At 39.8% G+C, this 14,176-nt stretch overlaps 1 protein-coding gene across 2 annotated transcripts in view; it reads left to right on the forward strand.

Moving 5' to 3' along the window:
- The window catches only part of clcn2c (chloride channel 2c), a 565,311-nt gene that overhangs the window by 96,732 nt on the left and 454,403 nt on the right, over nucleotides 1-14,176 (forward strand). For both annotated transcript variants that reach the window (XM_048542200.2, XM_048542201.2), the window contains exon 2: nucleotides 13,553-13,709. In XM_048542200.2, the coding sequence (XP_048398157.1) occupies nucleotides 13,553-13,709 (157 nt within the window). The remainder of the gene's footprint in view (nucleotides 1-13,552; nucleotides 13,710-14,176) is intronic.

The raw sequence follows: 14,176 nt of genomic DNA on the forward strand, positions 1-14,176 counted from the left end.
GCTTTTGCAGCGATTTTTCAGGTACTTGTTTCAATTTAGTTTATTATATTCATTGCTCATGAAGTGGTCCTTCCTGCATTGTCAACACCAGGCATCAATTGGATAACGGCTTTGTGGAGCACCTTCAGAGGCAGAGGCAGAATCCCAAGCTCTTGTTTTTACTTTTCAGTATAATTGTCTGTCTTGATCCCCTGCTGACCATTCTGCCCAGAATCTCCCACCGTTTTCCAGTGAAACTCAACGAGCAGCACATTTATGTCTTTTTCAAGTTGGCACCTTGCAACCTTTTGAACTTTGCTGGAGAATGTGCAACTATCATAGATTTCATGGGACGCCCTTTTATATTCTGGAGGATTGTCTAGAGCCAATGGTTGCTCCCTGTATTCCTGCCCCCACTTCCCCTCCCACGCACCCGACCCCGCTTCGCTCCCCTTGTCAATCTCATCCCTGTTCAGCCTAACAGTACCGAACCCCTACCTTCCCTTATGCTGTGACAGGTATGTGCCCACACTCCCCTGTATTGTTCACCCTGCTCAATATTACGAATTAAACAATTTTAGTTCATTATCTCTGCCTTCACTTTTTGTGTTGTTGCTGTTTTGTTTTTTTTTTAAGTTTTACTGGGTTGATCTTGTCTGGATGCTTTCATGTACATAATCCCTTCATGTTGCATTCAGATGGTTTATTTGTAGCAATTCACGTATCATTTGGACACCAACTTTGTTTCTTCATTATATCTATTATCAGTTGATTTGGCTGTTCCATTGTGAAATATTTTGTTGTTTAATCTCCCCTGGCCTCCATCCTATCGCACATCTCTCCCGTTGCCAATCCTATACCCCTTCCCTTTTCCACCACCTAAAAACTCTTGCATCAGAACTGAAGGGAACCAGAAATGTAAGTTCATCAAATTGAATTGTTAACTCCAATTCTTTCCACAAATGCTGCCTGATCTTCTGTGTTTTTTTCCAGTTGTTTTTGTTCTTATTTCATATTTCCAGCATTTGCAATTGCTTTTAAAGTAATTACCTACTGTTCAATTTTTGCAATTCCTCACCAATGACATATAATGAATGTATGATAAGGTGAGGTGTTACAATTTTGGAATGTTTGTACATTGCTTTGTGTACCGTGCTGATCTGAAGAATGTATTTTGTGAAATCTTAAAGTATAAGTTGTAAAGGTAACATCGGTGAGAATGAGGCAAAGATGCCATTTTCTTTGGTCAATACATGCTGTTTGAGAACCAACATTTTAGGGTCTGGAATGCTTCCTTCTGATATTCCTGATGAGCATTAGCTGGATCTTTGAACCAAGCTATCTAGAAAATAGGAGCAAATCTCTGCAGATGCTGGAATCTACACTGAAAATAAGTGCTGGAAGTCCCATCGGGTCAGGCAGCTGATGAAGAGTCATTTAGACCTGAAACGTTAGCTTGCTCTCTCTCCATGATGATGCTTGGCCCATTGTGATTTCCATATTTAGAAAATACAGTCTTTTACTGTACACCTATGAGCCGAACTCTGAATAGTCTCGGCATCCACATTATCCTTCAGTTTCTGGAATATGTTTCCTATCAACATGAACAACTACCAATCACTGTGAAGCCCCTATAACTAGTAGGAAAAGAGAAAAATAAATATTGGATAAAAGCTAAACAATTCCAGATAATGCCTGTCTCAAAGTAAAATTAAAAAAACTTAAAATTGCAAAAACTAGGCAGATATAGCTTTGGACTAGGAAATCCGTTCCAATGACCTTTGTATTTATTGAGTGGCACCATGCTCTTGTTTATACAGAAGTACTTGCCAACTTCATGCTGGTAGAACAACCCACTGGAAATCGTGTGACTGGGAAGCTATCACTTCACTTAATTTGTTTTTGGAACCTTAATGAGGCTCATGCCATCAAGCAGCAAACCTGCTCCTTCAGCTATGCCCAGCCAGAAATCTCAAGAACATGTTCAGAAGTAGATACCTCAAAGTTTTACCACAGTGTTTTATTTCTCAGCTCCTGTTGTGAATGTGTTTCATTGAGGGACTGGTGTAGAATTTTTAACTAAAAGTGCCCTTGAAGATGAGTGCTTGACATGGCCAATATATAGTTTTTTTGTTAAATGAAATCCCTGATTTAGACAGAATTAGCTGTTACTTTGTTTGAGGCTCAGAAAGGAGCACTGGGAAAGTGTACTCTTGTGAGTTTTCTTCAGGGTCTTGCCTTTCTGAGACTTATTCATATTTTTGTCGTCATTCATTCTTTTGATTGCATTATTGGTTAGGCCAGTTTTTGTTGCCCATCTCTAAGTTTGAGCAACCAGGGATGTCCTGCTTTCTTGAGTCCTTTCACTCCATATGGTGCGCTGGTGAGGAAGGCCAATCCAGGATTTTGACACAGCAATGAGGAAGGAACCATGAAATATCTTTAAGCCATAGTGATGTGTCACTTGGAAGGTTCGCGTGCCTACTGCCATTCTAAAGAAGTGCTCCGAAAAGAGTCACATTGGACTCAAAGTTTTAACTTTACTTCTCTCTCCACAGATGCTGCCACACCTGCTGGCTTTCTCCAGCACTTTTAATTGCTATTTCAATTGCTGTTTTTCTTCTTCTAGATCCTAGCGTTCATGGGTTTAGAAGGTGATGTGGATGGGGCCTTCGAGTTGTTGCAGTACACCATGTAGATGGTGCACACAGCTGCTACTATGTGCCTGTGATGAAAAGTGAATGCTTGATGTGGCACTTAGGGTGTTAATCTATTGGGTTACATTATGCTGGATAGCATAAGGTCTTTGTGTGTTTTTGGACTACAGTCTTCTAGACATGTCAAGAGTAGTCAGTCACTCTTTTAACTTGTGTTGTGAGGATGGAGGAGAGGCTTTCGTGTCAGGAGGTGAGTAATTTCCTACAGTGCTAGCCTCAGATCCAGTCTTGTAGCCACAGTTTTTATATGGCTGCTGAAGGTCAGTCACTGCTTATCTGTTAATTATTGGGGGTTTCATCGATGCTAATACCAGTCAATATCAAGGGGAGGTGGTTGATCTTTTTGTTAGTGAATGACAGTTGTGTGATACAGATGTTACTTTGCACTTAACAAACCCAGCTTGAATGTTGTTCAGGCTGTGTTGCTTGGGGGCACTGATTTAACTTCAGTGTCTGAGGAGTTGCAAATGTACTGAATTCTGTGGAATAAACAAACATCACCACATCTGATGTTATAGGAGGGAAGATCATTGAGGGAGCAGCTAAAGATGGCTGGGCCTAGGACGTGTCCCTGAGGCCCTCCTACAGCACCACTTTGGGCTGAAATTATTGGCATCCAACCACAACTGTCTTTTTTGCGAGGTACAAACCAGTGTGGAGGTTTCCATCATTCCAATGGGCTTCAGTATTGCTAGGGCTCTTTGATCCCAGATCCTCGCAAATGCTGCCCTGAAATCAAAGTTAGTCACTCTTTTTCATTTAATCTGCAATTCAGCTCTTATGTCCATATTTGGACTAAGGCTGAATTGTGTCCTGGATCAGAGTGATCTTGCTGAAACTCAAACTGAGGGTAAATTAGTAGATTATTGGTGACTAAGTATTGCTTAATGGAACTGTCAGCATCTTCTGTCAATTTGTCTGATCTAAAATAGGCAGATGTGTCAGTAATTGGCTGAATGAGATTTGTCCTGCTTTTAGTGGACAGGTTCTGCCTAGGCATTTTTGCACATTATCGGGATGATGCCATTGTTGTATCTGTAGTGGTATAGCTTGGCTGTTGTGGAGCAGAAACCTTTTAGACTACACGGGTGAAGTTGGAAGTCTATATAGCTCCTTTTGTGATTTCATTGATGCAAAAGTATTCTGGGATAACTTGAGGATTTGAACTGCATATCAATTTTTTTGTATCTGCTTTGTGTCTGCTGATACTCCCTACCATTTATTTCCACTTCACTGTTCACTCTTTTTTTTAAGCATTTCCTACAACTGAAATGAAAAATGAATCAGGAACAATATAAGAGAAGAATTTGATACCATCTCATTAATCTTAAAGAATTTCAAGTGTAAATGTATATCCTTAAGGACAGGATATAGGTGAGCATAATGCATAGACAATTGACAAATGGAACTTAGTTTGGGACGATGTGAGATGATGCGTTTCGACAGGAAGAATAAGAGGAGGCAGTGTAGACTTAATGGCACAGTTCTAGAGTGTTCAGGATCACAGGGACCTGGGGGATACATGAGCACTGATCATTAAAGGTGACTGGGCATACTGAGAGTGTAGTTATTAAAGTATATGGAATCTTGGACTTCATAAATAGAGGCTTTCAGTACAAATGCAAGGAGGGTATGCTGAATCGATTATAAAGCTCTGGCAAGACCATAACTAGTGCATTAGATCTAGCTCTTATCAGCACACTTTAAGTAGGATGTAATGGTCCTCAAGAAGGTGCAGAGAGGCAGTAGGAATGGATGATTTTTGTTATAGGATAGATTTCTCCAGGGAGAACACTCAACTTCTGTCAAAGTAGATTGAGGAAAGAATTGAGAGAGTAGTGAAATGTTAAAACAGTTATAGATAAGGTTGACCAAAAATAAAAAATGGTTTCTATCAGCTGATGGGACAAAGATATTACAGATTTAAGGCTTTGGGCAAGTGATGCAGAGGGTATTTGAGGAAGAAACTCCTTAGTGTGTCGTATTGACCTGGAACAAAATATCTCTGAAATGGGCAGGAGGCCTTACTGACATGGATTTCAAATGGAAATTGGTAGGTCACTTGGATGAAGAAAACATTCAGGATTATGGGGAATGGGTCTGATCAGATCACTCGATGGAGAGCTGCATTGACTCCAAATGACTCCTCCTAAGCTGTAAACCCCCCTGTGAATCTTGGACAGTAAATGTGCCAGCTGAAGTCTAATGCCTTTACAATTATGACCTTGAACCTTAAGGTAATGGTAGGGGGGGGGGGGGGGAGGCGCATGCAGAATCTGGAGTGACTGGAAAAGTGTCTGCCTCTTCATCCATGATATGATTATACTTTTAAGTAACCTTTAGAAAAATATGTCATGCCAAGTAACCGTAATTGTTTTATTTTTGCTCATGGTTGTATAATACAGGGCAGTAGGTTAATTGTGGGTGGACCTTTTTTCTGATCTCTGGAGTCTTTTTTATTATTTAAGCCAAAGCGTTTCAAACCAGGGGCTTAAATTTCAGATAAATATATTGCCCTTGGGACTGAGTGTACCTTCATTGTTCTTAGGCCAAAGTAAATTGCTCCATACAAAAGGCTGTATTTCATTTAGAATTATAAACGTGCACTAGGAAATGAGATTAGTGATTATCATTGCTCACGCACTATCTACAGGAAGTAACCAAACGCATTGCCGTCTAGGTTTGATTTGTTAATCATTTGAACATAATAGTAATTCAAACTATTCATGGTTGGAAATCCCTTATGATGTCCTCACTGTTGTAAATGTATTCCATTAACCATGGTGTTTTTCTCCCCCCCCCCCCCCCCCGCCACACAGTCAGCCTTGTCTGTTGGCTCTCCGCAGTGGCTTTGTAGCATGTAATAAGATATGTGGATTGAATATTTGTGGACATATGGTTTTCTGGGATGTAGTTGTCAACTGCCGCAGTGGGTGTAATCAGGGTAAGTAATGACTGGAGAAAATAACTAGAACGGTGTACTGTAAAGGTGCTGCGTAATCCCAAGAATTCCATGAGTGTATAAATCTGGGAAAGCAAGGAGCGATCCAATTGAGCAGTTGCCAGAATGCTCATATTGTAGGTCACATGTGGTGGCCATGCCATGTTTATCTTGTGATGTTATATGCATGAGGAATGTTTTTTAATGACTTTCCTCCAAATGATCGGTAATAGTCAAAATGTTTTCATTTGGTGACAAGGTCTTTGAAATACTTTCAGAATCAAATTAATCTTTCTGGATTAGACGCAACGTGTTTTGTAGCCACATTTACTTCATAGTTAGCAAATCTTTTCTGTCTTCTGAATGTGTCTGTAGTCTATTTGAAACTATTGTAGGATTATTTGAATAATTTTTCTGGCATTTAACAGCAGTGGTGATGGTCTACCTATTCTATTATGACATAAATAGGCAAAGAATATCTATTGTTTTAACAGTGCAATTTTTAAAAAAATCCAGATTCTGAAGTAAATTATTACTGCCAGTTTACTTCCTTTTAACCTCTTGATTTTATTGACTCTTAAATGTACGATTCAAAGAATAGATGGGTTAAGAGAACGGTTTGACTTAGTGTAGTAATAAATTGTTAGAGAGCAATATTCTTGGAGGTATATAATCTGGAACACACGTTATCAACATACAATGAAACAAAAGCAAAATACTGCAATTGCTGGAAATCTGAAATAAAAACAAAAATTGCTGACAAAATTCAGCAGATCAAGCAACATCCATGAAGAGAGAATCACAACTAATGTTTTAGGTCCAAGTGACCACTCATCAGAACTGATTAAAGATGGAAACTTAAGAAATTTTAAGTCGGTGAAGAGGGAAGTGAGCAGGAATAACAAAATGGAAGCTCTGCAACAGGTTGGACGACAGTGGTAATGAGTATAGTCAAGAAGCAGGTCATTTCCGTAGATGTATTCGTGGTTTTACAGTGAACAAATTGTGATGGCAAGGGAGCTGCTAGAATGCCAAGGCAACTGAATTCAACAATTGTTTAGTCAAACCATCAGTCAGTAAATATGACCCCCAATATCAGCAGGAGTCAGAGATGAAATAACTGAGGGATCATCCAGTGAGGCTTTGTGGGTGGAGCTAAGAAATAAGGGCTAGTGGTTTTATTGGGGTTGTACTATGGGCCCCCAAGTCAATGGGAATTGGAAGAACAAATATGCAGGGAGATTGCAGAGACTTACAGGAGCAAGAGGGTTGTCATTGTGGGGGATTTTAACTTTCCTAATTTAGACTGGGACTACCATAGAGTCAAGGGTTTAGGGTGGAATTTGTTAAATGTATTCAGGAAAGTTTCCTCAGGCAGTACATAGAGAGTCCTACTTGGGAAGGGGCAAAACTCAATGTACTGTTCAGAAGTAAGACACGACAGGTGACTGAGGTACCAGTGGGGGAGCACTTTGGGACCAGTGACAATTGTTCCATTAATTTTAAAATAGCTATGGAGAGGGACAAAACTGGTCCACAGGTTCACATTCTAAATTGGGGCGAGGCGAATTTTGAAATTAGACAGGAGCTTTTGCAGGGTTTGATTGGAGTACGTTTTTTTTGTAGGCAAAGGAACCTCTGGCAAGTGGGAGGCCTTTAAAGGTGTGATAGTTAGAGGCCTAGATGAACCAGTGAGGGTGAAGGGAAAGATTGACAGGAGTAAGGAATCCTGGATGACAAGAGATATTGAGACTTTGATCAGAAAACTGAAGGACGCATGGCTCAGCTACAGGCAACTGAGAACAAGGGAATCACTGGAGGTTTATAGATGTTACATGAGTTTACTGAAGAAGATAAGGAGAGCGAAAAGGGGCATGAGATAGTATTGGCTGTGAAGATTAAGGTGAAATTGAAGACCTTTTTTAAGTATATTAACGGAAAAAGAATAACTAGAGCGTGAATAGGACCCCTCAAGGATCAAAGTGAACATGTATGTGTGGAACCACAAGAGATGGGCGAGGTCCTCAGTGAATATTTTGTCCGCTGTGTTTGCCATGGAGAAAGACATGAAGACTTGGGGAAGTTAGTGGCAATATTTTGGGGACAGTCCATCTCACAGTAAAGGAAGTGTTGGGAGTATTAGAATACATGAAGGTGGATAAATCTCCTGGTCCTGATCTGATATATCCAAGAGCCCTGCAAGAGGCTAGAGAAGAAATTGTGGGGGCCCTGGATGTTATATTTGCGTCATAGTTAGCCATGGATGAGGTCCCGGAAGATTGGAGGGTAGTGCATGTCGTGCCTTTATTCAAGAAGGGCTGCAAAGAAAAACCTGGAAAGTATAGACCAATAAGCCTAGCGTCTGTGGTAGGTACGTTTACTTGAGAAGATTCTAAGGGATAAGATATACATGCATTTGGAAAGGCAGGGTTTGATTAGGAGTAGTCAGTATGGCTTTGTATGTGAAAGATCATGCCTCTCAAATTTGTTCGAGTTCTTTGAAGTGACCAGCAAGATTGATAAGGGCAGGGTGGTAGACATTGTCTATATGTATTTCAGTAAGGCCTTTGATAAGATTCCACATGGTAAGCTGCTCCAGAAGGTTAAACGTCATGGGATTATGGAAGAGCTGGTAAATTGGATACATGATTGGTTTGATGGTAGGAAGCAGAGGGTAATAGTGGAAGGATACTTGTCGGACTGGAGGCTGTGACTAGTGGTGTGCCTCTGGTCAGTGCTGGGCCTATTGGTGCTTGTTATCTAATCAATGATTTGGGTGAGAATGTACAAGGCATGATTAGTAAGTTTGCAGATGACACTAAAATAGATGGTATGTGGATAGTAAGGAAGGTTATCAAAATTGCAGCAGGATTTGATCAGCTGGGAAAGTAGGCCAAGAATGGCAAATGGACTTTAATATAGATAAGCGTGAGGTGTTGCATTTTAGAAGGGCAAATCAAGGTAGGAGTTTCATGCTGAGTGGTAGGGCCTTAAGGAATGCTGTGGAACAGAGGGGCCTTGGAATTCAGATGCACAGTTCTCTGAAAGTGTAGTCACAGGTAGATTTGGCAGTGAAGAAACATCAACTTTCCTGCTGTTCTGATACTGCCTGTCCTGCTGTGTTCCTCTAGCTTCACACTGTTGTACCAGGGATAACTCCCTGTTCCTTTGAAATAGGGCCACTGGATCATTTCAGTTCACTCAAGCAAACTGATGTGGTCACGGTTTAAAACATCATCCAAAATACGGCATCTTTAACAGTGCAGTGCTCCGTCAGTACTACAGTGGTGTGTCACCCTTGACATTTTGTCATATATCTCAGAAGATGGAATTGGACCCACAACCTAATGACTTAAGGGCAAGAGTGAGACCAACTACATTCTAGCTGATAATTATTCATTCACAGTATTTACAGTTTCTGGGCAAGACAACACTTGTCCAAAAAATATAGGCCACTAGGTAAGACAGAGTGTATCTGTGTGGCATCACAACTGCTGATCTGCAGACATGAGCAACTCCACACAAGTTGTGTACACAGATACCATTCGTAATACACTTAATTAATAAGATTAAATTAAACTCCACTACATATTAAGTTCCAGAAACATAGACAGATGTTTAATCAAATCTTAAAATACTCTGTATCACTTTTCTAGCTTGTTTGGGTTGTCTGGTAATCCAGTATTACACGTAACCTCAGAATGATACGATACTATTTCTGAAATAGTTGCTTGGACAGCATGGCGCTAAAGTGTTTACTTACTAATGTTAAGGAGCGAGAAAAAGATAATTTATCCAGGATAACTGCACAAGCTGAACGTATCAAACTTCAATGCATTCAAGCACATTCAAATGATGCTTTACAACCAAACTGTAGCATTAGTGGCATAAATACATTGCAGGTGATCTTGCTAAAAATAGCACTCTGAAGAGTGGTCATCTGTTAAATGTTTAGATGCTCTTGAACTGTAGTTTGATATACAAGATTGTACTTTAAACATCTACATGCCATAAGCTTCAATTATGTCATTAGAATGTGCACTGTCAAACGTGAATGCACTCCAGTCAGTGGGCTGTGCCTAAAAGGGTCATTACTTTCACCCCTCTTACAAATGATACAAAGCAAAATACTGCAGATGCTGAAAATCTAAAATCTAAACATAAGAGTTAGAAATGTTCAGAGTCATAGACTCCTACAGCACAGAGACAGGTCCTTTGGCCCAAACTGGTCCATGCCAATCAAAATGTCCATCCATGCTAACCCCATTTCCCTGCACTTGGCCCATCTCCTCCTTAACCTTTCCGTGTATTTGTCTAAAGCCTTTTAGATGTTGTTAATATACCTGCCTAAACCACTTCTGCTAGCAGTTCATTCCATATGCGTACCACCCTCTGTGTTAAAAAGGTTGCCCCTCAGGATCCCATTTATTCTTTCCCCTTTCAGCTTAAATGCCCTCTGATCCTTGATTTCCTAACCATGGATAAACGGCAGAGTGCATTCAACCATTTCCATGCCTCTCGGGATCTTGTATATGTCTACAAGGCACCCCTCAGTCTCTTACGCTGTAAAGAAAAATGTACTAGCTTGTCCATCCTTTCCCTATAACTCAGTCACTTGAGTGCTGGCAACATCCTTGTAAATGTCTTCTGCACTCTTTCCAGTTTAATAACATCCTTCCTATATCAAGGTAACCAAAATTGAACACAATATTCCAAGTGCATCCTCACCAACATCCTGCACAACTGCAACATTACTTCCCAACTGCTATACTCAGTGGCCAGACTAATGAAGGCAGTGAGGACTCTTCTGAAGGGTCCTCACCCGAAAGGTCAACTCTTCTGCTCTGTTCGCCCAGCTCCACACTGTCCCTCTGACTCCAGCATCTGCAGTTCTTGCAATCTGAGTTATCCCTGGTGCCTGGATGATATCTATCAATATCATTATCACATTGCTCTTTGTGGGAATTTGCAGTGCTGTGTCACCTACAGTACACTTCAAAAGCACTTCATTGGCTGTAAACTCTTTGGCTGTGTAAAGTGCTTTATAATTGCTTTTTTAAAATATTATTTTTCACTTGTATAATTAAATACATTCAAGGCTCTTTTCTAATGTGCAGATCTTTGAATTATGAATGAGTGCGCATTTTCTACCACTTTCTATATATTTCATAATTAGTCCTTTTTTAAAGCTGTTTCATTTGCTTCTCATGGAGGCTGGGTTTTAACTTTTTCCTCAGAGTCGTGTGATTTGGTAGAATGGCTTGTCACTGTTGATTTTGTAAAACATATACCTGCTTACTTCAATGGAATAATTTATACAATCTATAAAGGCTTGCATTTGAAAACTGCCTTTCACTTCCAGGAGTCTCAAAGTGCTTTGCAGCTTCTGACATGTTGCCACTATTGTAATACAGGAAAAGCAGCAGTCAATTTTGCACACTGTGGTCTCAGTACTGCAAGGGCTTGTCAGCTAAGCTTAAGCTTTGACAGCCCTGGTCTCTGCAGTAGGAATTCAAACGTCAGCCTGCTGATGCTGAGGTGACAGCCCCTACCACTGAACCGTGGTTGACACTAATGTAGAGGTGCCAGTATTGGACTGGGCTGGACAAAGTCAGAAGTGCCACTGCAAATCTTCCTTTTGTTTAGCCAGGAAAAGGAATTGTTTCTCCATATAAGGTCAATCTAATTTGATGGAACATAGTTAAATCCATAATTAGTTATCCTACGGATAGAATTCTGCCTTAAATAGGGGACTTCATGGCTATGTCTATATCTGTGAACTTTTGACCCCACCTATCTCCACCTTAGAGGCCACACTTTGGCATCTGGGTTTCTAACTTCCAGCCTTTATGAATGATTTGGTTAGAGAGGATCAGTTGTGTTTTTTTAAGCAATTTTAGTGTATATTGATTTCTGGGGGTATTCTGAACTTGAAAGAGATTTGGACAGTCATTCTGAATTGTGTGATTTTTTTTTAAACTGAGGATTGGAAGGCTCTTCTGCTTACAGTTCTTAGGCTAGCAGCCAGCAACATCCTACAGGAGAGATGTTTGAAATTCTACTTCACACTGCTGTATTTGAGAATTCAATTATATTTGACATCTGGAAATTATGAGCTAATCTTGAGAGTATTGAGTAATAAGTTCCCATGTTTCTGGATATCATCTGGACAGTCCAGTCTGTTCAGACCTTCAAAATAAATCCACCCCACAATATAAGAAGTCAAATCAATCCTTAGTACCTCTTGTCACAAGCAAGTTATTGGGGAGTTTGGTAAAGGGCATTCGATTGGCCCCTGTTCGTCCTCATTCCAGTTCAGCAAGAATGGGTAGTAAATGTAGAAAGTTGCTCTCGACATCTTATTTTTGACTATACCCATTCCAGAAAGAGATCTAGAGATAAACTGTGGCAGTTTACTTTGCCAGACATAATACAGTTTGTTTTGAAAAAGTAAAATTTTTGGATTCAATGCCTTGGTCTGACTAGAATATAAATGGGTAACGAAAAATTGATATATTTTTCCGATTTTTCAGTAAGTCTTTGTTCAATTAGTTGTTACCGCATAGAATGTGGCCATTCAGTGCATCGAATCCCTACAGGCGCTCTCTCATGGAGTCCAGTCAGTCCCATTGCCCAGTTATAACCCCAAAGCCCTATGAGGTTATGCCTTCTAATAGTTGCCTTTTTTTTTATTATTCTGCACTTTGGGAGGCAAAGAGTTCCACATCATTGCCATTTGCAGGGTTTAAAAAAAAAGTTCTTCCTGACATCCCATGGCCTTTAATTTGTATACCATACCTTTTGTGCAACCAACTAATAGAAACAAGTCTTTTATTCTGCTTGTGCTAAACTTGTCTTAATGCTCTAACATGATGGTGCAGATCACATTGAACCGTATTATTATATGGTGGAAATGTTATCCAGCCACTTACATATGACATCATAGGATTGAAAATAATCTACTGCTCCATTCTCCTATTTTCCCTCTTTCCCATAGCAAAGATAGTAATCTTTAAAAGAAACAAAATCCTATTTTAAAAAAACCTTGAGTCCAGAAATCAGCAGATTTGATTGTATAACTTATCTCACGAAAAGAAAGGGTTTGTGTTTATATCCTGTGTTTTAGGTGCTTGGGACTTCACAAGGTGCATCAAGTATTTTGTTGAAATAATACTGTCGGAAGTGTCATCATGGTTTTAGTTCAGGGCATTGCAATAGCCAATTTTCATGTGTCAAGATTCCATAACCTGCACAGTGGTGAATGACAGGTAATCTGTGATGGCCCGGATTGCATCTTCACATGGTCTGGATTGGGAATCCATGACCTTGTGACCCAGGTCAGAATTATTACCGCTGAGTCAGTGTAGCACTGTGAGTATCACCGGTACTCCCCTCAGCTTCCCCTCCTCACACATTGTCTGGCATTGATTGCAACATAATACTTTTCTTGTGTGCTGAGCACTCTCCGCCTCTATAAAACCATTTTATTATTTGTAGTTCCCACCCATTAACTTGTTTATTCGTAACAGCTAGGGTATGCATTTTTATTGAGTAAATGAGAATTAAAACTGGGTTTGTCCTTGTAGCTAACTGGTGTTTTGTCACAAAAAGTGATAATTTTACTCCATAAAATGTGCCAAAAGTGCAGTGGTAAAGTAACTATAATCATGCATCTCAGCAGCATCTGTCAACAGCAAATGCAATAATTCTAGACATCCCTCTTTGGAAAACCTGTCTGCAGTTGGTTCCGTTGTAGAAGAGAGTTGACCTGGTTGAATGCTTACCAAATCAACAGAGGTGAAGATAAACAGAAGCTTGAATTGGGATGGAAACATGGCCCTTCATTATTTTCATGTTAATAATGCTGTTTAGGTTTATGTTTTTACTTGATTCTGTTTTTCCATTTTCTTGTTAGATGTATGGCAGGTATACCCAAGACTTGGGTGTATTTGCCAAAGAAGAAGCAGCTCGTTTGCGCCAAGAAAAGGACCATGCAAGAATATTTTCAAGAGATCATGTCAAGCGTGCTGAGCTGATAGAGTATGATCGGAGCCGTTGTTCTAAATGTAGAAGTAAGTCATTTTGCAACAATATACATGTGGCCATGCAATGATATAGCTGAAATGTAGCAGCAAATACTAATATTTGGAATAGGTTATTTGACTGGTGACTATGTAATAGAAAGAAAATTATTAAATTGAACTACCGTTTTCATGATGTTAATTGCAAATGGATTGAACAATAATGGCCTCGTTGACTTTGTTGAATATTTAAGTTAAGACGACGCTGTGGACAATGGTTGATTTGTTACGCTTTTTCATTAGATGAGGACTTTGCGTTTGGGAAGTAAATTTTCTTTTATGTCTATGCCAGCATTGATCTTTTGGTCTTGATGCCATCATGAAGAATTCATTGTATCATGTTTTTAATAGGCAGATTGTATGTCTTACCTGACCTTCAATGCAATGAGGTAAATGTTTACTGGAAGATCACATTCCTATTTCTAAACAGACCCCTGTTATTAGTAATAACTTAAATC

This window comes from Stegostoma tigrinum, chromosome 14, assembly GCF_030684315.1.
Source record: "Stegostoma tigrinum isolate sSteTig4 chromosome 14, sSteTig4.hap1, whole genome shotgun sequence".
Taxonomy (NCBI): Eukaryota; Metazoa; Chordata; class Chondrichthyes; order Orectolobiformes; family Stegostomatidae; genus Stegostoma; species Stegostoma tigrinum.